Source organism: Paroedura picta, chromosome 12, assembly GCF_049243985.1.
Source record: "Paroedura picta isolate Pp20150507F chromosome 12, Ppicta_v3.0, whole genome shotgun sequence".
Taxonomy (NCBI): domain Eukaryota; kingdom Metazoa; phylum Chordata; class Lepidosauria; order Squamata; family Gekkonidae; genus Paroedura; species Paroedura picta.
This window is the reverse complement of record NC_135380.1, coordinates 11251760-11274938: the sequence shown is the minus strand read 5'-3', so window position 1 is coordinate 11274938 and position 23179 is coordinate 11251760. Positions and strand designations below refer to the sequence as shown.

General features: G+C 46.3%; 1 protein-coding gene across 2 annotated transcripts in view; it reads right to left on the bottom strand.

The window, feature by feature from the left end:
* Positions 1 to 23179, bottom strand: part of KIRREL3 (kirre like nephrin family adhesion molecule 3) — a 712715-nt gene that overhangs the window by 22354 nt on the left and 667182 nt on the right. For both annotated transcript variants that reach the window (XM_077305782.1, XM_077305781.1), the window contains 2 exons: positions 18787 to 18894; positions 4747 to 4856 (listed from right to left, as the gene is read on the bottom strand). In XM_077305782.1, the coding sequence (XP_077161897.1) occupies positions 4747 to 4856; positions 18787 to 18894 (218 nt within the window). The remainder of the gene's footprint in view (positions 1 to 4746; positions 4857 to 18786; positions 18895 to 23179) is intronic.

Genomic DNA, 23179 nt, shown 5'->3' with positions numbered 1-23179 from the left:
TAATCATATTCGCCGCTGATATTAAACGGCGCGGTGTTGTGAACATCAGGGAGGGCAGGGAGATAATTCAAAGGGACACGGAGAGGTTAGAAATGTGATCGGGAAATATGTGGCATAATGAGATTCGGCTTGGAAGCGGAGGGCTGGGGGGGGGCAGGAGGCAAAATAGTTTGGAGCAAGGGGCTTTTGGGCGGGGGATGGGTGAGAATCATTGGGGACCGTGGCTTGCCAGGGGGCCTTCCTGGTTTAATTTTATCTGTCGGCCACAAACTTTTTCTTTTTGTAGGACTGTGATGGAAGCCGGGTAGCCGGCGGCCGGGAGAAGGTGCAGCCCTTTGAACTGAGGCATGCCAGGGTGTGATTTCCCACGTGATGTTATTTACGTCCACGCTACGAAAAGTTCCAGCTCCTCATTTCCACATATTAAGCCTCTGTTATAGGACAGGGCCTTTCTCTAGGCCTGTTAGCAACTACAGGTATAATTCAGATGGGCCACAGCGCACCTCCTAAAAGCACAACTGGTCAAGCCTGTAAGTAACTTGAGTTTTAAGCGGCGATTGGTGTTTTATTTTCTTACCTTTGTAGCTTTTCCTTCCTGCAAGGAGCTCAGGCCCCCTCGATCTTTCACCCTCACAGCAACCCTGTGAGGTGGGCTAGGTTGCAAGCGAATGACTGGTCTAGAGCATACCCAAGCCCAACTGAACGCCACCACTGCAGAGAAGGAAAACTACTCGAGAGCCAGCTGGGTTTGAATCCTGGGGTGGGGAATTGACATGGTTATAATGAGAGGAGAGGCATCACGAACAAGGTAATCTCGTTTTTAATGCAGAATTTGCTACAACGGAATTGTCTCTTCATGCCAGCGGTCTGCCCAATCTCTTCTCCAGCCAGTTCCCGGTGCTTCTACTCCATGGATGCTATCAAGGGGAGTTGCACACAGGTTGCATTTGCACCTATAGGCCTGGCGACCTTCCGGGGCAAGATTCAGCCCAATAGGGCCCTATGACTGAGAATTCTGGCTTGGTGGCCCTTGCCTGCAAAGAGAGTGGACCTCTGCAGAAGAAGAACTGGCATGCAGTTCTAAAACAGGAGCTGTAGGCTCATATCTTATTATCTTCTCCCCGTGCCGCCACCTCCCTAAAACGCTTGGTGTGCACACAGCTGGCTGCTTTGCTACCTTCACGCTCTCAGTGTTGGCCGCTCCCCTGCCAGGGATTCATCATGGACTACTCATTAGCGAGGACGGAGGCTTTAATTTGATCTGACAGTTCATTGAAAAATTCCGCGCTTCTCATTAGGATCTTATCGAGCATGCACAGGCTGGACTTTTTACTGCTGGGGGAAGGCGCTTGCACCTAGCGTGTGAACAATGCAAAGAAAAGACACCGGGGCCTCTAATGAAGAAGGGGATGTTCGTTAGCACTGACAGCTTGCTTTCTGGAGGAGAGAAGCCGAGGAAGAAACGCTGCACATGTAGAGGATGGATTAGCCTCTTGCTAAAACACCCAGGAGAACAGATCCCCAGCCGAACTGCCGGAGTTGGGAGGTGGGTTATGGCATTGGGGAGAGTGCTGAAGGAAGGATGCCTAGCCAGCTCCCTGCCCTCTGAGATTCCACAATGATCAAAACAGCCACTGTTTCCTTATTCATGTGGCCAAGGAACAATAGCTGTGCTCCGAGAAGCAGAAATATTTGAAATAATGGGAGCTTCGGCTCCCAGGTTGGGTGTCTTTCAGTGCTGGTAGTCCGGGTTGGAGCAGAGCTATACATTATGAGGCAGGGATGAGATTCTCAACTATGTATTCTCCTTGTAATGCAAACGGAAGAGGAGATGGACCCCTGGAAGAAACTTGATGAGCTGGAGGGGGTGTTTTAAGGCATATTGTGCTTGCTGAGAAATACCTTCACAGTGTGTTTTTAAGGTTGCAGAATTGGAAGCAGTTCCGAGAAGGAGGGGGGGAGAAAATGTGGGGAATTGTAGGATGAATCTGGAAAATGGATTAAACACCCCCCCACACCTTCTTTGCATTGCTTCTCCCATACAAATGTTCTGTTCAAATCATGGACTCATGGAATCATAGAGTTGGAAGGGACCTCCAGCATCATCTAGCCCAGGGGTAGTCAAACTGCGGCCCTCCAGATGTCCATGAACTACAATTCCCAGAAGCCCCTGCCAGCAAATGCTGGCAGGGGCTTCTGGGAATTGTAGTTCATGGACATCTGGAGGGCCGCAGTTTGACTACCCCTAGCCCAACCCCCTGAAGATTGCAGGAAATTCACAACTACCTGCCTACCCATCGTGACCCCAATTCCATGTCCAATTCCAGAATCCCTGGCCAGTCTAGCCTGGAAGAAGCTCACCTCCTGATCCTAAAACAGCGATTGGCATTTCCGTGGGCAGTCATGAAAGGGGCCACAAGAGCCAAGCACTGAAACAACCCCATCTGCCCACCCACTCACAATCTGCTGAAATTCACAGAAAGAATTTCTGTCAGATGGCTATCTAGCCTCTGCTTAAAAACTTCCAAAGAACGAGAGCCCACCACCTCCCGAGGAAGCCTGCTCCACTGAGGATATGCTCTAACGGTCAGGAACTTCTTCTGGATGTTTAGCTGAAAATCCTTTTGAATTAATTTCAACCCAGTGGTTCCAGCCACCCCACCCCCAACCCCCGGGGCAACAGAAAACAACTCTGCTCCATCCTGTATTCAAGTATTTGAAGATGGCTATTGTATTACCTCTTGTTGGCTTCTCACCTAAACAGACCAAGCGCCCTGTTTTCATACAAATCCACAGGAAACTGCCTTATACAGAATCACAGCACTGGTTTATCCTGCTCAGTGTTGCCTGCTCTGACTGACAGACACTCTCCAGGGTCTCAGGCAGAGGTGTTTCCCGTCACCACCAACCTCACAGACCTTTGCAGGGATGTGAATAAGGAGACATGTTGCTCATGTTGCCACTTCCATGGCAAATATTCTTCACTTGCCGCTATCTTATACAGAGCCGAGTTTGACTGGCCTCTTCTAATTCCTTCTCAACTAGACAGAAGCATGATTTTTGATGCTGGTAAATAAACGAACGAACGAACGAACGAACGAACGAATGAATGAATGAATGAATGAATGAATGAACGAATGAACGAACGATCAAGCATTGGTGTGCACCACTCACACAGGAAATGTCCTGGGACCTTCTCCAATGTTCTTGCAACTCTTCTTGACGTATGAGTTGAGCATCTCCACATTATGCAAAACATGCATCTCTCTCTATGTGTCCAGAATATGAGTTTAGAAAACATGGATCTCTTACAAGTGCATCTAGAATATGAGTTTAGAAAACTAAGGTCTGCAATGGCATTATGCAGCAGAGAACAATCTCCTGCAGAACACTGAATGCGCAAGTAAAGCTGATTGATTTTAGGAGGCCATTAATGGCCAACCAACAGTACATTCATAGTTTTTTAAAAAAAATGTACAATTAATCTATTGAACTCACTGCCACAGGATGTACTGATGGTGGCCAGCTAGCACAGGTGGCATTAAAAGAATTCCTGAGGGGTCTTTTAGCCATGATGGGTGATGCAGAGGCTGTTGTGGGGAAGAATGACAGGGGACTCTTTAGCCTTGGAGCCTGCTTGTAGGCCTTTGGTTGGTTACTGAGAGAAAAAAAGATGGTGGATCCAACATGGTATCGTGGTGATGAGTGGCAGCTTCTAATCTAGCGAGCCGGGTTTGATTCCCCACTCCTCCACAGGCAGCCAGCTGGGTGACCTTGAGCTCTTCACAGCCCTGATAGTGCTGTTCTGACTGAGCAGTGATATCAGGGCTCTCTCAGCCTCAACTACCTCACAGGGTGTCTGTTGTGGGAAGAGGAAAGGGAAGGCGACTGTAAGCCACTTTGAGTGAGAAAAACGGCATATAAGAACCAACTCTTCTTCTTCTTCAGTAATCTCAGGGCTCTCTCAGCCTCAGCTACCTCACAGGGTGTCTGTTGTGGGAAGAGGAAAGGGAAGGCCATTGTAAACTGTTTAGAAACTCCTTCAGGCAGTGAAAAACGGGGTATAAAAACCAACTCTTTTTGGTTTTATATATATTAAAAAAGCTTTAAAAAAAAGATGTATTGTTAAACAGTGGGGTGTTTGTGTATTTGTACCCCGTTTGGATTTTCAGCATTAAACACCAAAATGCCATGACAGTGAGACAGAGAAAGAGAGAAAGAACATGAATTGGCCACAACTTCAGGTCACTGCAAGGCTGAGAGGATGGCCTGATGGCATCGAAGCCAGCAATATATTCCCTGTGAAAAGCTCTGTGTGAACATGCATCTCTTATCCCATGCGCCTCCCGCTCACAACTGTACATCATGGAGGCCCTTTCAGCCTTATTAGCGTCTAATTAGATTATTATTATAATGCTACATTGTTCAGCCTCCTTTGTGTCCATTTGCAGCCACGTCAATTTCCTTACGAAGGCAGGAATCCGTTCCTTTCATCGGAGCCGACGGGCTACCGCCGGGCTGCAATAATAATCCTTCTCCCGGCTCTTTGTCTTCATTAGCAAAGTTGCACTCTGGGAGTTTTTTAACAGCAGTGCAACTTAACAGCTCCGAGCAACGTGTGAGATTTTAGAAGAGCATGCTTTGCCTTCAGCGGGCTTTAGTGCACCGAACCGCGTGCGCCCATGCTCATTACTGTCAAAGGTTACGCAGAGCAACAGATTAAGGGAAGAGAGAATAAATCCTCACCATCAATTGCTTGATCGTTGGGTGTTCCTCGGTTTCTCTGCCCGAGGCAGACTCCTTGTGAACAATCTCGACGCGGATATCGTTCTTGGCCGAAACCACACCTTTCAGATCTAAGCAAAGGGGTGAGACAGAAAACGCAGAGACGTTACACGGAAGCGAAGGCCAGGCCGGTCAGTGCGCCAGAGTTCATGCCGAGAGACCCTATCGTGGCAAAATGGCAGGTTTGAAAGGACAAACACAAAATGGATAAAGCATTTAGGGAAAAAGGATCCTTGTTTCTATGACACTTCTACCTTCAGGGAATGTCTTCCACACTGGCTCATCCAAAACAGGAAGCCCCAGCGTGTTGGGGAGGATTGTGGGTAACGTTCTACTGAAGGCATTCGGTTCACTCGTGCAGTGCTGGTCAAGTCCGATTGGTCACTCTGTTTCCCGCATCAGCTAAGAATTTGATGTAGAGTATGTAGGGGGCAAGGCCTGGCTGGACAAAGGAGCTAAGAAGACTAGGATAGTATGCAGACGATATTGTATGCGGCTGAACTAAAACAAGGCAGATCTGGGCTCAGGTCCTCACCTTGCTATTGGGTGACCTCTTAACTTGAGCTTAGGGCTGTAAAAATAAGATGTAAAAAAACATGATTGTTACCATGAGTTTCTTATGAAGAAGAGTGGGATGTTGAATGTTCATGATGGAAATCCTGCGTCCTACACAACCTGGCTTGCAGGGGTGGTTCAACAAGGGATCGAATCCGAGCTATTGGATGGCACCTCCTCCAATAGCTACTTCTTGCTGCCATTGTGTCGCACCAGCTTCCCATTCCAACCAGGAGCCGTTGTGTCCATCACTCCTTCCCTCCTCACGTCCCAAGCAACTTATAAAACTTGCCTAGCAAGCCTCGTATGCCAAACAGGACTCACAAATCTCTCGCGTCACATCTTGCAAGAGTTTGTGGATCCTACTCGGCACACACAGAGTGCCCCTCAGTGAAGGGCAGCATATTGTAGAGGCCTCTGGCCTCTGAAATCTGTCCCTTAAGGCCATTGCCTCACCATGCCTTATGACAGAGCCATAAAGGATATCATACACACCACTTAAAATAGTACCTACATTTATAGAGTACACTAGAAATGCAGACAATATTGTATGCGACTGAACTAATAATACCTTGCGCTACTGCACATTCAAGCGCACTTGTATCTATCACTCATCAGTTGAATTTTCAATTGTTAGTTGTGATTATAAAACAAATGATTAGCAGTTGGTGCGTGTGAGTTCAAGATGATCCTTATATTGAATATTACATTCCGTAAGCCTCTATAAGTTCTGACACCGATGAAATGAATCTCAGATCCTGGTCTCTGTTGCGATACCTTGGAATGCCCAACTTGGGTTGTAAATCAATTGGAATTAGAGAGCTGTTGATGACTTGAATTGTTTGAAGTTAAGAGAGGACTTTGGACTTGGAAAGATTGTCATGAGTGTTCGGATTTAAGCTACTTGAGTTGTCCTCTTGGACTTCTTCAGTAAGATTTCTCAGAATCCGCCATTCAGTGTTATTTCTGATTTTTCTATTGGAGCAACCTCCTTTTTTTGCCGGCATATTAAAGTGCTTCTAAAACAACATCTAGTCTTTTCCCATCAGGATAAAATTGCTCTCAGTCTCTACAGCCACCTCCTTATCTGGATGAGGGGATGGAGACATTCCTCATTAAATGCGCAGATGACACGAAAATCGGAGGAGTAGCGAACGCCCCAGAAGATAGAGTTTAAAGAGATCTGAACACCCTGGAAAAGTGGGCCAATGAGAACAAGATGCAATTCCTTTGGGATAAGTGCAGAGTTCTACATTTGGGCTACAAAAATGAGAAGCGTGCACACTGAATGGGAGATGCACTTCTGGGGAACAGTGTGCATGAATGAGATCTTGGGGTACTTGTGGACTGTAAGCTATAAATATGAGCAGACAGGGTGATGCGGCAGTGAAGAAAGCAACTGCAGTCTTGGGGTGTATCAACAGAGGCATCACATCAGAATTGCAAGATGTCATAGTCCCACTATATACGCAATGGTCTGACCTCGCCTGGAGTACTGTGTGCCGTTCTGGAGGCCTCACTTCAAAAAGGACGTGGGCAAAATTCAGAGGAGAGTGATGAGGATGATCCAGGGCCTGGGGACCAAGCCCTCTATGAGAAAAGGCTGAAGGATTTGGGAGTGTTCAGAATGGAGAAGAGGGAGTTGAAAGGGGACACAATTGCTGCCTTTAAGCATTTGAAAGGTTGGCACTTTGGAGAAGGGTAGGGAGCAGTTCCTGTTGGCAGCAGAGGAGAGGACCCGTGGTGATGGGTTTAAACTACATGTAGAATGGTACCGGCCGGATATCAGGAATTGTTTTTTTCACAGTCATAGTAGTTCAACAGAAGAATCGGCTGCCTAAGGGGGTGGTGAGCTCCGCCTCACTGACAGTGTTCAAAGCAGCTGGACAGGTACTTATCAAGGATGCTTGAGGCTGATCCTGCATTGAGCAGGGGGTTGGACTAGATGACCTTTTTGGCCCCTTCCAGCTCAACGAGTTTATGATTCTATTTGCAGTGTGTGAATTTCTTGGAGGCTTGCTCTACTGTGATCCACATCCCTTTGGATTCATAGTAGAGCCAGAATAAACAGCCAAACTGGAAATACAGCACAAGCATGCTGTGCCTATTTTCACAACTGGCTCTCATCACTCCACAAAGCTCTAACCTTATCCAAATAATTAGCTATACACGAAAAAGAGGTGGTGCATCATTTAATTATATGTGGTGGTCATACCAGAGGGCAAGGAAATATTGGATTATGATTCAAGATGAAATGCAAAAAAACACTGACAATTAGATTTGCAATGGATCCAAAATGTATGTTACTAAATATAGTACCAAATAGTATCAAAATGGATGGTGAGCTTGTTAAATATATGGTAACACCTGCCAGGAACTTATATGTATAAAGATGGGAAAAGGATCCTTAGCAGATCTTGCAGATTGATTAAATGGATGGAATAGGGGTCAATGGTAAAAACTTATATAGTGGATGCGAAACAGATCAATGTCAGATTTTAATATAAAGTGGAGTCCAATATTAGACAATATAGATTGATATAAAGAGATGGAAAGCAATAATTGATTTATATGAGATATATTTAAAAGATGGAAATACAAGCTCAGCGAGGGGCAACAACTGAAAAATACATAAGACATATTGTGACTTCAGCTTAATAGTCATTAGTTCAGACTTGTGGTCTCATTCCTTTCTGTACTCTGTATTCTTTTTTTGAATTGATAAACAGTTTAACAAAAATTAAAAAGTTGTGCTTTGAGTATCCTGTGGGCCAAACTAGATATGATGGTATTTTCATGGCTGCTATGATGGTGCCACCAAACTCCCCATAGCTGTTTTGAGTCTTGATAGGGAGCCTGTGGGGAGGGGGGGACAAGAACCCCTCAACCTGGGCAGCATTGGGTCTTCACAGCAATTTAAAATCACTTTACAATGGTGAAAAAACCTGTGGCAGCCGTAAAAATGCAGTCACCTCTAGTTTGGCCCTCAGAATATTGTTCTGTCAACAACAACTGAACTTGAAGGGGTACAGGTGGCTTCCATGCCGCAGCTAAAACAGATAGAAACAGTGTAGTAAAATCTAAATAACCCAAAGCTTTGAAGAATCGGAGAGTGGCCTCTCTATTTTCTACAGTCTCCTAAACCAAATGCTAAAAATTGAACATCCCCGAAGATTTAAAGGTGTGCTTCTGTCACTGATTTAAACTGGTTATGTCCTCCCCTCTTTTCAAGGGGAGTGTCATTCTGTGAGGGGCGTTTCAACACTGCCCCCCCCCTCAGGAGACAAGATACAATGTCCTTTGAAGAGATCCTTTAAGAAAATAAATAAAATAAATAAACCAACGGGCACAAAGCCGACAGAGATCCAGAGATTCCTCCTGGGAACTGGGGGAGGGGAATCCTGACAGTTACAGAGCTAGTATTAGTTTTCAGTGTAGATGTGACCGTTTCCCCCTCTTAATCCAGATCCATAATTGGTTTCCCTGGGCACTCCAGTTATTCCCGCCAGTTCACCGGGCTCCAGATGGCACGAATTTCACCGGCAGTGAGATCTGTGAAGTGAAAATGCCATCTGGGCCTAAAATCCAACTGGAGGGAAACTTCCGGACGCAGACAAAGCCGCACAGAAACTGAAACCGAGGAAGTCCAAACACGACTCCAGAAATGACCAGCTTTGGAAATGTCAGCTGTACAATCAGAGGTGGCCGTTCCATAAAACAAACACCACGGGACAATGGACTTGGGTGCCACTAAGAGTGGATGTGGGGAATAGAAATCTCAGTCATGGAGTGAGACCCTTGGGAAGTTCTCCCCGGGCAAATCTTATTGAAGCGAATGGGAAGCAGGGAACATTTCCCCCATGGATTGTGCCACATGGCAGTCAGTGGGAGGGAGTGCCATTTGGGTTTTTGCTTTGCCTCGGGCAGTAAAAGGCCTGTGCCAGTTCTTCCTGCAGTCAATCTGCTCGCGTAAAATGGCACGCACAAGTCCCTGGCTCCTGAAAACTGACATCCTATGAAACAGCTGAGGAATGGGGCTTAATGTAGTCATCTTTGGCTGCACCTGACTCCATGCAGGATTACAAAACCTGGGGAGGGGGAATTAAGCAAAACAAGAAAACAAACCCAAGCTGTAAAATCTTTGGCACATTCCCGTGGGATGTGATGGGGCGGCTAACTGGTCCAAGCAACTGGGTGCGAGGGGGCACTTTACTGCCTAAGTGGGAGATGTGCTCGAATGGGAGCTGCTTGGAAACACCTATAAATAATGCATTCTTTTCTAGTGACAGGCGATGAATCACCTCTCTGGCTGGTTTCTGAAAGATGCTATACTTTATGGGAGACGTTAGCTCAAGTGCTTGGGGATCTGCCGTTCAGCCGATTACCCAAATAAGACGATGCTCATGGCTTCAGAGAGGCAGAGGGGCATCAGAGTGGTTGAGAAAAGGGGCCCCTTTTACTTGGGAAGGCTATTCTGCTTCTTGCTTCTTGTCGTTGCTTGGAAGATGCTCATGTCTGAGGTCCCCACGCAGCTTGCTTGAGCATGTTTGTACCACGAGGGCCACGGACAAAGAAGTATCTTCAGGAAAAAGAAGGACCAGAACACCAGAGGTCCTTCAGGCATCCTTTGCTTGTGTGAAACGGGATGCTGAACTTGATAGAATACTGGTTTGAGCAAGCAAGGCTCTTCTTCGGTCATATCAGCTATGCTGTCTCTACTGTCCCATCCTCCACTCCCATGCCAATTTTGACCCTTATTTGTTGTACTTTGAGCCCTCTTTCTCCCCAGAAAAGACTTGAGATAAGTTACAATGTTGATTGAAAGCCATCTGCTTCATTACAGAACAATAATAAATGTTACTTCAACCCAGCACTGAAGCCAATCCACTAAAGTGCCTGTTTCATCTATCTATCTATCTATCTATCTATCTATCTATCTATCTATCTATCTATCTATCTATCTATCTATCTATCTATCTATCTATCTATCTATCTATCTATCTATCTATCTATCTATCTATCTATCTATCTATCTATCTATCTATCTATCTATCTATCTATCTATTGAAGAAAAATGAAGACTGGGGGCCAATGAGAATGGCAAGAGATTCCCTATTTGCTTCATCCACTATGTACAAGGCTCTGGAGACATTTCATGGCCAGAGATGGAAAGACATCATCATCATCATCATCATCATGATGTAATTTCTTACCCACCTCCCCCCGCAGGCTCGAGGCTGGTTACAGCATATATAAAAAACCCCAAACAACCCTTAAAACCGATATAAAATACACAATAAAAAAACAACCCCATAAAACAAGATGCTGCAGCACAAAAAACTCTTCCTGGACCCAAAGTCTCCCAACTAAATCCAACTAAATCCATTGCAAGCTGTTCCCGAAGCAACTTTATATGGGACGAATTCCATCACACCTCCCAGCAGCCAAGGTTTCTGGTACCTCCCAGAGATGAACGTCAATGACAAATGGCAGGAAGCCACACACCCCGGGACACTGACTTGGCCTAAAGCAGGGGAGTCACAGTTCAGCTGTTATGGAGACTTACCAGCAATTCTATGCCCATCCTTTAGAAGGGCAGAAGAGAACAGGAGGGGGGGGGGGAAAGATGGACAGAGAGGAGAGACTAGAGGAGAGTTGGGAGGGAAAATCCAGAGTCTGAATTCTTCTCCTCTTGCAATATCCTACAGAAAGCTTAAACAAAGCCCAGAAATATTGACGGGCAATTTCAAGTTGGTTGTTATCCCTTTGTGTGTCTCTCTTTGTGTGTGCGCGCTCGCCAAACTTTTCTGGTGGAAGCGACTCCATAAATTTAGCTTCAAGTATACTAGTAATAATCTACAATATAAATCTCCAGAGTACTTTGGCCCGGGGAACTGGCAGAAGGAAGTCACTTCAGGGTGTGAATAGCAATAAGAAATGACTGTGTATCAATTCCCCCTGTTATGCATTTTTGCTTCTGTCCAGAGAGGGGACAAGGAGTGTAGACGGCTTGTCCAGGGACAGAAAGGAGAGCGAAAAATCTTTTTTAAAGCCCCTTTGGTTGTCACAAGGTAAGAAGAATTAAGGTTCCTGAAACTTGGAGTGTGTTTGAATTAGCATTCCTGCTTCTAGGGGGAAGGCTTCTTAATTGATGACCTGGGGCCCTCAGCCAAATCAATACTTAATTTAGAGGCTTTCCTCTGTCTGTCTCTTGATAATGTATTCTCCTAGGGACCCCCATTTGCTTATCCTCCAGACTTTCTGCTAGTAATAGGTTTATCAACACATCAGGCTGGAATTTTCCAAGTCTCATGCTGCAAGAACAGCATTTGTCAAACGAAAACGGTGAGGGGTTTGGAGACCAAGATGTATGAGGAAAGGTTGAGGGGAGCTTGGTCTGTTTCGCCTGGAGAGGAGACGACTAAGGGGCAATATAATAGCCATCAAGTACTTGAATGGCTGTCTTATAAAGGATGGAACAGAGTTTTTTTTTCTGTTGCCCCAGAGGGTTGGACCAAAACCAATGGGCTGAAATGAATTCAAAAGAGCTTTCAGCTAAACATCCGGAAGAAGTTCCTAACAGTTAGAGCAGTTCCTCAGTGGAACAGGCTTCCTTGGGAGGTGGTGGCTTCTCCTTCTATGGAAGTTTTTAAGCAGAGGCTAGAGAGCCATCTGACAGAAATGCTGATTCTGTGAAAGTAGTCAGATTGTGAGCAGGTGGGCATAAGGGATTGTGTCTGAGCTTGGCTCTTGTGGCCCTCTTTTCTATGCCCAGAGAAGTGCTGATCACCACTTTGGGGTTGGGAGGTGAATTTCTTCCAGGCCAGACTGGCCAGGGTTTCTGGGATTTTTTTTTGGGGGGGGGGGGGAAATATAATCTGGCCATGGAATTGGGGTCACTGTGGGTGGGCAGGTAGTTGTGAATTTCCTGCATTCTGCAGGGGGTGGACTAGATGACCCTGGAGGTCTCTTCCAACTCTTTGATTCTAAGACTCTGTACCCCCAAGTGTCATGGGAAGTCTCTGTTGTATTTTGAAATGACTTTGGTCCATAGGAATACATGGAAAAGCACATGCAATCATAACTCAATTGCCCTTAATTTCTGTATTTCAACCAAACACCCCCCTTCTCCATGTACTATTTTTCCAGTTTATTCCTTCCTAGGGAAAGATGCTGTGGCACCGGAACTGGCCATATGGTCATGGCGCTGTTCCGCTCTGGAAGAGCTGCAAAGACCAAGGACAGCTGTTCCCAACTGTGCCGTTGCATGACAGCAGAAATACGGGCATTGCTTACGTGGCTGCAGGAAACAGATTCATCAATTAATCCAGGAGGCTTCTGGGGTAAGCCTCTTTCCAATAATCTATCTCAAAAGGCAGATTATTCTGCAGTTCATCTGAGCCAGGAGATATCTTCCCATCCCTCCCTGCATGACTGCCCGTGAATGGCTTGCTTTCAGAGGAGGTTGCCTGTCGTTTCCCTGCATGAGTGCCTGTTCTGGGTGTCCCCGTAATTCAGAAAAGCCAGTGGGTCTCAGCAACTGTGAGCAGAGACTGACATTTAGGTCACCCCATGTATACTTTTACGGAGAGAAGGAAAGTGATGCTGTAACTGCCCCTTCAACAACACGGAGATACTTTAATGTGGAAGGAAAGCAGATTCGCCTGCCCTCCCCCAATCTGCTGAAGTAGCTTCTCTCTGTGCCTGAGAACTCAAGCTCTTTCAGGCAGAACAAAGCCCGCGCACGGCTGTTCCCAGCACTTTGGCTATCTGTAGCACATCTTGTGTGTGTGCTGTTTGTTGAGTGGCAAACGCTTGTACAGCACTTCACTGGAGATGGAGCGGCATCTGCTGCCCAGGCAGGTGTCCCCTCGAAAGCCACTTATACAAGCAAGATGGACTCTTTTTGCCCCTCTTTCGGAGAAGGGAACAGATACGTTTGAGCAGGTTCCCAGGAGGAAGACTTTCTGAGTGACAGATGGCTGTACGGTGGCAAACGCTCTGAGCATAACTTTGGCGTCCTCGCTGTTTTCCTCATCTGAGCATTATATGTCTTTCTTACTTTAAAAAAGGACGGCTTGCCTTCTGTTAAAAGCAGGCTTGATTTAAAGCAAAAGGGGAGCCTAATTCTGAAAGTGGAAAATCCACATTTTGAAAATGGAGAACTGGACCTGACAAATGGAAATGGTGAAGGCCCGGACAGTTTCCAGCTTTACTGTGGAAAACGGCACAAGACAAAATGCCTCTGAGAATTCCCATTGTGGGATGTAACAGCCTCTTGCAGGGGTGGCCAAACTGTGTCTCTCCAGATGTCCATGGACTACAATTCCAATGTAGTCTGGCAGGGGCTTATGGGAATTTTAGTCCATGGACATCTGGAGATACACAGGTGTTCTGACCGAGCAGTAATCTCAGGGTTAACTCAGCCTCACCCTCCTCACAGGGTGTCTGTTGTGGGGAGAGGAAAGGGAAGGTGAATGTTAGCCACTTCGAGGCTCCTTTGGATAGAGAAAAGAGGCATATAAGAACCAAACCTTCTTCTTCACTAATCTCAGGGCTCACTCAGCCTCACCCTCCTCACAGGGTGTCTGTTGTGGGGAGAGGAAAGGAAAGGGGACTGTAAGCTGATTTGAAACTCTTTCAGGTAGAGAAAAGTGGCATATAAAAACCAACTCTTCTTCTTCTACACAGCTATGCTTCCCAACTATATTCCGCACCATCACGCCACTTCAGGGCCGTCTTGAAGCCTCAATCACTTTTCCGGGGTTTCTCATTGGTAAAAAAGTCAGGAAAGGCTGCTCTACACCCTACTCTTGATCTCAAGCCACTAAACACAATTGGGGTTGGGTTACATTATAAAAGTATGTTAAAGGGTGTAAACTTATGTTAAATGGTAAAATTAAGGTTGTGGGTTTTAAAAAAACAACGGAGGTATCAAATTCTACCCAAGAGCCTTTGAAACCGAGGCAGAACCAAAGGACTTCATGAGATTCCAAAGACAGTCAGCCACGCCAGTCACGAGCTCACTCAGTGAAGGTCCAATGGCCTTCAGGGGCTTTTACCTCCCAGTTATGGCTTTGTCAACTTGCCAGAGCTGACCAGAGCTACCTGTTCTATGGCTGCCTTTCGAGAGGAGGTGTGATTATGTCACATAGCCTTGAACTGAACTTGACTTGCAGATTTATTGGTGGCAGCGTCCTGATTTGTAGAACTGGATGTATCCAGGGGAGTCTGGTTTCTTCTAACCCTTATCGGTCTCTGCTTCTAAGAAGTCTGTGGTGCTGTCGACACTGAATCTGCTCCCCCGAGACAGCTTTGTCGCATCTTTCTCACGTCTTGTACACATGCTGCTGCTAACACATGAGTAATTGGGCTCTCCGGAGAGACCCTCCAATTGCAAGCCTCTCTGCTGCTTGCTAGGCTCACAGCACGAAATCCCCAATCTGTGCAAGCTTCCTGTCAGTTCACACACACCAAAAAAGGTGGTGCCATTTTCTCCAGTCCTGGGCCTCCCTTCGATTTTCTCTGCTTTGAAGCAGAAATAAAGTCCCCGGAAATGTTTGGGCTTGCTATACCTTCAGCGCAAGCTGCATCTGTGCCTCTCTGTAGAATTCTCTCCCAAAGGAGATTCACTTGACCCTTTTAGGAAGGCAGGAGAAACATTTCAGTTCAGTCTGCAGTCTGCATCGTGGAACTCAAAAGACTGTCTGGTGAGGCTTAGATGCTCCCTTAAATTCTGATTTTAGGGTGGTGCGTGTGTGAGAGATTCAAAGGTCTAGTTGAACTTCCATTGTATTTTAAAAGATGCTATTAGCTGCATTATGCATCTGATGTCAGTAAAATGGGGTATAATTTTTTAGTGTGTTAAACTCCCTTTGAAGTGGTAGTCGGTGCCCTCATTTGCATGAAAATCCCAGACTTCATGTGCTGCAGGCAAGAGTAAGTGGGAAAGGACCTCTTGGCCAAATTAATTTGTCTGAATTTTAAAAATGCGATTAATTTTTAACTGGTCCGACCGCGCTGTTTAATGCCGTACACCGCCCTGAGCCGGCTTGCCGGAAGGACAGGCTATAAACTGAATAAATAAAATAGATAATAAATAAAAGTGCCCTGAGGGCTGAGATAGGAGCTACCCCACTATCACAATTTATCTCCAGACTAACAAGATCAGCCCCCCTGGAGAAAATGGCTGCCTTGGGGGGGGGGGGACTCCAAGGCCAGACTGTGACTCTCCAGAAGTTCATGGACTACAATTCCCATGAACCATGGGAATTGTAATTCATGCATCTATGGAGAGCCACAGTCATTATCTATGAGCCAGTTTGGTGTAGTGGTTAGGAGTGCGGACTACTAATCTGGCGAGTCAGGTTCGATTCTGCGCTCCCCCACAGTTGGGTGACCTTGAGAATCCTTTGGGTAGAGAAAAGCGGCATATAAGAATCAATTCTTCTCCTTCTCCTTCTCCTTCTCCTTCTCCTTCTCCTTCTCCTTCTCCTTCTCCTTCTCCTTCCTTGACATTACCCATTATTCTGTGGCATTATCGCCTGCTGAGGTCCCTTTCCTCCTCAAACTTCACCCTCCCCTAGCTCCACTCCCTCCCGAAATTTCCAGGTATTTCCCAACCCAGAGTTGGCAACTCTATGTTGAGATGGAGGGGGGAAATTGCTGGAGGAGAGCATTTTATAACCCCCCCCCTCTTGCCTATGCATATTTTGGCTTGTGTTTCAGTATCTGAGTCATTTAGACATAATTTTTGAATAGAGCAGGGTAGCCTCAAAGTTTCCGTTCGTTCTCCCTCCCCACACCCAGCATGGTTTCATCCTCCAAATGCCCAGTTCTTTGAAACTCTGGCTTGTCGATCTACATTTTGGCATTTCCGCTGCATGTTTGATCTGCCATCATCGCTCCAGCATTAGCCTGCCTGCTTTGCAAAGAACTCCCCGCCATCTGGTTCCATCAAATAAGGAGAAGGTAATGAATCAGAGAAGCGCTACGATGTTCTTCACATCTATCTTAAAAAAAGGAAGAGGGCAGGGGGATGAGCGCACTGATTATGTCTGACCACTGACACCGTAACGATGACTTGGCCCATTCTCTATCGAGCAGGCTTGAATGGCGCATCATTGCTGAATGATTCTGGGGAAATTGAATTGGCCTCTTCTCGGGCCTTAGCTGCGCACCCGTCCATCAAAAAATACTTACCAAAATGCAAGATTAATGACTGCCGGAGATTTAATTTGCTAATACCTGAAAGAGCTGCTAATGGGGTTTGGGAGAGTTATGAAGTCGGGGGGGGGGAGGGGAGGTAGAACGGGAACTGTAGCTGAGATGATTATTGCTCTTAGAATTAAGCTAGTGTGCTAGTCCAGCCGTTCATTAACCAAATCCTGGAGGAACCGGGCTGCTTTGATTTCTTTGCAAACAATCCAGAAAGGACCAATTGTTTTTTACTGGCAGCGCTACACAGGGATGTTACACAGGGTTTGGCTTATTTAAGCTGCACAGTTCCAACAGTTATGGGCACCGCTGGGGAGGGATTGTTCTCTCCTCTTGCTGTCTCAGAAGCTCAGACCAATCATTCTTCTCCCCCCAATGGTCTGATCCCTGTTTTTTCAGCCAACAACCATTCTTTACCTTCTCTCTGTTTTTATCCTAATGGGCCTTCACTCGGTTCCTTTTACTGGGATGGCTGACGCTGATTAATCCTGGCTCCAATGTTGCTGCAAAGCCCCATGGTTTCCCCAAGCCCAACACTGGATTCAAATACTCATTACACTGAAATGTATAGTCTTTCCCCAGCCCCCCTCCCGGCAGCCTCAGAACGGGGAGCAATTGTTTAATAAAACAAAGCATCTTCTAATGCAGGGGTAGTCAAACTGCGGTCTTCCAGATGTCCATGGGCTACAATTCCCATGAGCCCCTGCCAGATTTCACTTTCGCTAGCAGGGACTCATGGGAATTGTAGTCCGTGGACATCTAGAGGGCTGCAGTTTGACTACTCCTGTTCTAATGCAAGATAAAAGCAAGACATTTGTAAGGGGCAAATGCACACCTTTCAGGTTGTAAAGGAAAAGGTACAACTTTACCCCCTGATAAGGCCGACTCTGATCCAGTCATATGAGGCAGCTCACAGATAATCTTTTGCGAAAGATAGTTGGTGGAAGAGCAGCGCGACCAGCAGTGGGCAGTTTTCCCCGTGTTGCCATCAAAACAAAGTCATACAATGTCAATTCTCCGTATAAAATGCATAGATACCAGGAGCATAAGGAAATAAAAACTCACACAATCCTACTAAATACATTTCAAGGCATGATGTTCACATTAGGGAGATCTAGTGCTGCATAATCCCCCCCCCTTCCAGCACCACCTTTAGACTTTGCAGCATTTTGCAGCCTGAACTTTCACCTCAAAAATTCATTCTTTCAACGTCTGGATAGATGAAAAGAATTCACATGATCAAATTGAAATGCCAGGCTGTAGAACACTCCCTAAAGGTACCTATCGAAGTTTGCATGGGATTGCCCTGGCCTTTGCCTGACTGCTAACACTTGGCTGATTGGTGAGCGGCCACACCAAGGAACGTTTGGGAACAGAATGCATTTCAGGCTGGATTAATTTTTCCAGCGCTGGAGTGAGAGAAGTTTCTGATTGGGAACCCGTGACAAAGCCTGTTGCAAAACACACCGGTGCCTAAAAGGTCAAATATACCACTCTCCCTTGCACCTTGTCCCACCTTGCCTGTTCTCCTGGATTAATCCAACCCATCTGTTTGGTTAGTTGGGGAGGGACGCTGGCTCAGTGGCAGAGCATCTGCTTTGCGCCCAGAGGGCCCAAGGTTCAGTCTGTGGCATCTCTAGTTAGGAAGTTCAGAAATAAGTAATTTGGAAGGCCTCTTTCTGAAACCCTCGAAAGCAGCTGCCAGTCTCAGTGGACAGTCCTGACCTTGATAGACCAATGGCTTGAATACATTTGTTCATGTGTCTTTTCTCTCTCTCTGATAATGACAAATGGAGCCCATCTCACCACCTAATCAAGCCATAACGATCTCCATTCAATTTTCTCCATCTCACCTGGTGTCCACGACCACAGCATGATCATAAGTGCAGAACGGCTATCGTAAGAAAAACCAGTTGGACCAGACCAGTGGTCTGTTCAGTCCAGCACAGTGTTTCATACAGAGGCCAACCAGTTGCTTGAGGACCAACAAGAGGGCAGTTTCATGAGTTCCTGTGTTCACTCATGGGTTTCTCCAATAAAAAAAGCCATTTATCTTGGGAGAAGTGGAAGCCCTTTTCCCATAGTTATGATCCCAACAAGGCGCTGCATGTGCAAGAATTGAGGAGACCCAGTTGCATTCCCCATAATATGTGAAGTGGAAGGTCTTTCACGTGTCCAGCTTGATATGACTAGTGAAAAACAACAGAATCAGAAAGAAAAGGAACTTACTTCTCTGCGAACGAGCACAGCAGAAGGCCATGATGGTGGCCATCAGGACCAAGAAGGCCACGCCGGCTCCGACGGCCACACCGATGATGACTGCCATTGGCACTGACTCTGAAAAAAGAACAAGAAGGCAAATGAAGTGGAGATGGGCTCTGAATGCACTACCATTCTCTCGCTTTTGGTCCCTCCAGCCTGTAGAGCGCTGTTTCTCTAACAATCCTAAGGCACTTCCTACTTCCAACCAACCTACTTCCAGCCATTCCGGCTAATAAAACACAGAGACAACTTGGTGAGCGCGACATGGAAGACTCAAATGAATGAGAACTTGTCCCCCTCCCCCCCCCAGAAAGGAGAAGGCACATGGAGGAACGTGACTCATGTCACTGACCCCTGGATCTCTAGTGTTCAACAAAATACATGTAAACATTGCTGGCAGTGGTCGCAGAGGTCCATTCTGACAATGTGTTTGTTCTGTTAAGGGCTGGTCATTTCCTTCAAATAGTCAGATCTTTGTCTTGGACATAATGAGGGACAGGAGGAGAAATCCGTGTATAAATCAGCTGCAAAAGCGTGTCATGGGCATGCCAGAGAAGTGTCACTCTAAGAACCTCACCTGTTTAAACAGCTGGAAAAAAAACACGAGTTTTCATTTTTTGTGAAAACCTATGAAACAATGCCTTGGAGTCGCAGAAACAAAAACGGTCAGGATTTTATTGTCCTGAGTCTCAATGGCCAGCTCTTTCCTCTTTTCACATCTCCTAATCTCAATTACCCTGAGGTTTCAAGCCTTCTAACCACAATCTTGGCCTCTTTCTGTTCCCCTCTGATACCTATTGTTTGCCAGCCCCTGCACATTGTTTGAAAACCTGGACTCTGGAAGCAGAGTGAATTAAACAAAGGCAGCGAATGCATATTAAAAGGCGGGAAGCATCTGCCTGGCATATAAATCCACAGGCGCATTGCTTAGACCTGCAAGTTATGTCTTTTCGACATACCTGCGCCCTTCTGAGATTTCTGTTTTCTTCCCAGAGGAACTAATCGTCACCGAGAGGAAGGTGTGGGAGTAAATGGGGCAGAACTGGAGTGTAGTGCTCCTGGACAGGGTGTGGTTCAGGTAGTCTGTAGGTGAGTCAGGGGCTCCCCTGGGCTCAGCCAGAGGGAGTGCAGATTCAGGACATGGAGGTTCATCTTACTGTTCTCTCCTGAGCTGCTGCTGGTGGTGGTGGTGAGGAAGCTGAGTCTTACTGGTGTGTGGGCCTCCTCACATCATTTTGGCATCTCGAGAAGTATTTGGGCTAGCATGATGTTGTATTAAGTGCGGTAAGTCTCCGCAGGACCCCTGCATGGCCCCAGTGGGCCTACATACCCTAGGGACAGAGGACCGCACAATCCAGAATCCTTTAAAATAGGGTGCCTGTCATGTACTTGGCCTGCACAAATAAGGTTACTTCCAATAGTGCTGCATTTTGAAGACGTCATCCCAGAACTGCTTTTTAATTATTTCTTGGGTTTTTTTTTTAAGTCCTTGCCTGATGTGCAAAGCGCTGTATGCATGGAGAATGATCCTGGTGTTTTGGGGGGGAAATGACGGCCTTTACGGGTGTTGGCCATGGGTAGCGGTACGGCTTCTTCAAGGCTGATTGAGCATGACGTGCTGAAATGGAAGGGCACTGTTTGATTAAAAAGAGCAACATGACCTGTCCAGGTAGCTGGGTCCGCCATTTGGAAGACTCTAAGAGACAATGGACTGGCAGAGCGGGCTTTTATTGGTAGAGCTCGTTCCAGCTCCATCACCGATTGGCCAATCCCCTTCTTCCTTTAGGACAGGGTTAGTCAAACTGCGGCCCTCCAGATGTCCATGGACTACAATTCCCAGGAGCCCCTGCCAGCGAACGCTGGCAGGGGCTCATGGGAATGGTAGTCCATGGACATCTGGAGGGCCGCAGTTTGACTACCCTCGCTCTAGGGGCTTAACTGGTCATAGGACTTCCTTTACTTTTGAAACTGTAAAAAGCCGTAAGCCCTGAATTGGACTGGCAGACATGGTGGGTGTATGTAGAGGGAAAGCGTGAAAATATAACAATCCCCTTCCTTAACACCTGCATACAAACAGCAGGAGAACAACTGAAATGTCAAAAGCAGCATGTTGGAAAGGATTAGTCCACCCAGTCCCAAAGTCCTATAATTTCTAGCTGAGACATCCTTAACCCATAGCAGTCGTACATCCTTGAGGGCCAGCATGGAGGCAAGTGGTTAAAAGTGGAAGACTAGCCTGGAAAACTGGGTTCGATTCCCCACTCCTCCACATGAGCCTTGCTTAGGTGAACTGGGGCCAGTCAAAGTTCTCTCAGAATTTTCTCGGAATTCTCTCAGCCCTGCCTCCCTCACAAGGTGCAGAGAGGAAGGCAAAGGCATTGTCAGCTGCTTTAAGACTCCTTTAGGGAGAGAAAAGAGAGGGTCGAAAACCCCTTTCTTCTTTTTGATTCACGACCCAAGAAGGGGACAAACACGGACATTTTGTTTCGCCTCTTCAACTTTACCTCATAAGGGTGCTATCTTCTTTCTGCTATACATGACCCCGCCCCCTCCAAATTTACCTCAGGTTTATATGCACTAAATGAGCAAAGCTTCGGCCCAATGATCACAAACAGCATATTAGGTGATAAACCTGCCGTCAATATTCTTCCACCACGGAAAAATCCATAAATGTAAAAAAATAAAATAAAATCGGGGAGAAGCCAAAGCTAGAAACCAATACTCAGTTCCCTATACACAGGGAAGTTTTGGGCTAATGATTCCTAATTAATAACCTGAGGGGAATCTGCATAGTTGGGCTGTGATGCAAAGCTATTGACTGTTGATTTTATGCTAGATGTTCTCCTTCAGAGAAGACTGAAGCATCCATGCTATGTGACTCTCAGAGTAGAGAGAAACACCATTAGAAAGTTTGATTATTTCATTTTAGCGCAGCAGATCTGACCTGGGTATTTCAGGCTAGTCCAATCTTGTCAGATTTTGTCAGATAAGCAAGGTTGGTTCTGGGGGTAAAGTTGGATGGGAGACCTTCAAGGAACACCAGGGTCATGGCATGGAGGCAGGCAATGGAAAACCACCTCTGAACCTCCATTGCCTGGCTTTTGGACCATACTAGGACCTCCTGGCTACACCACATGCATGCGTGCCATACGATAAATACATGAATAATCACGCAACAGACTAGCTAGATGCCAAGTTGAAATATTCATTGAATTTGTGTTTAGGGTTTTCAAAATGGTAATAGTAATAAATGACTTGGGAGACGGCAGCACTGATTGGTGTTGCTGCTTTTTGCATCCTTAATGAACACACCTGTGCGCATAACACTTTCTTCAGAGGAGAGTTTGCATGAGGAAATGTAGCCAGCCAGTAAGAAAGAGCACAGCCCAGACTCCATGAGGGGGAAGAATTTACTTCTGATTTTAAACAAATTCTTGCCTGGCATTAGCATTGCTGTGGTTGCCTAGTTTCTGCGTTGATAACTGATAGCCCCTTTACGGTTTGTGACTGAGATTAATTACCCTGAAACTGAACTTTGGGACTGTCAAGAGAATGTCTTTAAAACAAGGAAAAGAATTCAAGAAGGTCTTTTGCCAAACCATCTTTTAGCACCTCCTAACAGGCCCCTTGCTGGATAAGACCATCCTGTTTCACACAATGGTAAACAAGTGGAAGGCCACCAAATAGGACATAGAGGTCGAGGCTCTCCTGTGATGTGGCCTGGAAAGGGAAGGTGATTGTAAGCCACTTTGAGCCTCCTTCGGGTAGAGAAAAGTGGCATATAAGAACCAACTCTTCTTCTTCTTCTTCTTCTTCTTCTTCATCATCATCATCATCAACCTCATCATCAACCTCATTATCAACCTCATTATCAGCCAACAGAAAGGAAAGCAAGGGAGGGTCTTTATTTCCTCTTGCACAGTTCTCTACACCAATTTCTGGCTTCATAGATTACTTCCACACGTGACACTAACTTTATTACTCGTGGAGTTCAGCAGAGGAATCCCAGCAGGAATTTTGGGAGCCCAGCGGGCATCTGAAGGGCTAACAGACAAGTGTGGGGGGAAAAATCCTGATCCTTTGATTTGTAAACGGAGCCGATTGAATGCGGAAAGCTGCAAAAAGTCGTCACCCTCCCTCCTTTCCCTGTGGTCTCCCTGCTCTACTGCAAAGATTACTTTTTAAGATGTTCAGGCCTATTACACTCCCCCCCCCCCACCCCCAATTTGGCAAGGAAGGGAACCGGGCTGGAAGATTTCATTATCTAAGTCTCAGCAAGGCGCTCTATGGAGCTTGAGGTTCTACGATGCCGTCAGGCTAATTTCTGAGTTTGACAACTCAAAATTGAGTTTGAAAACGG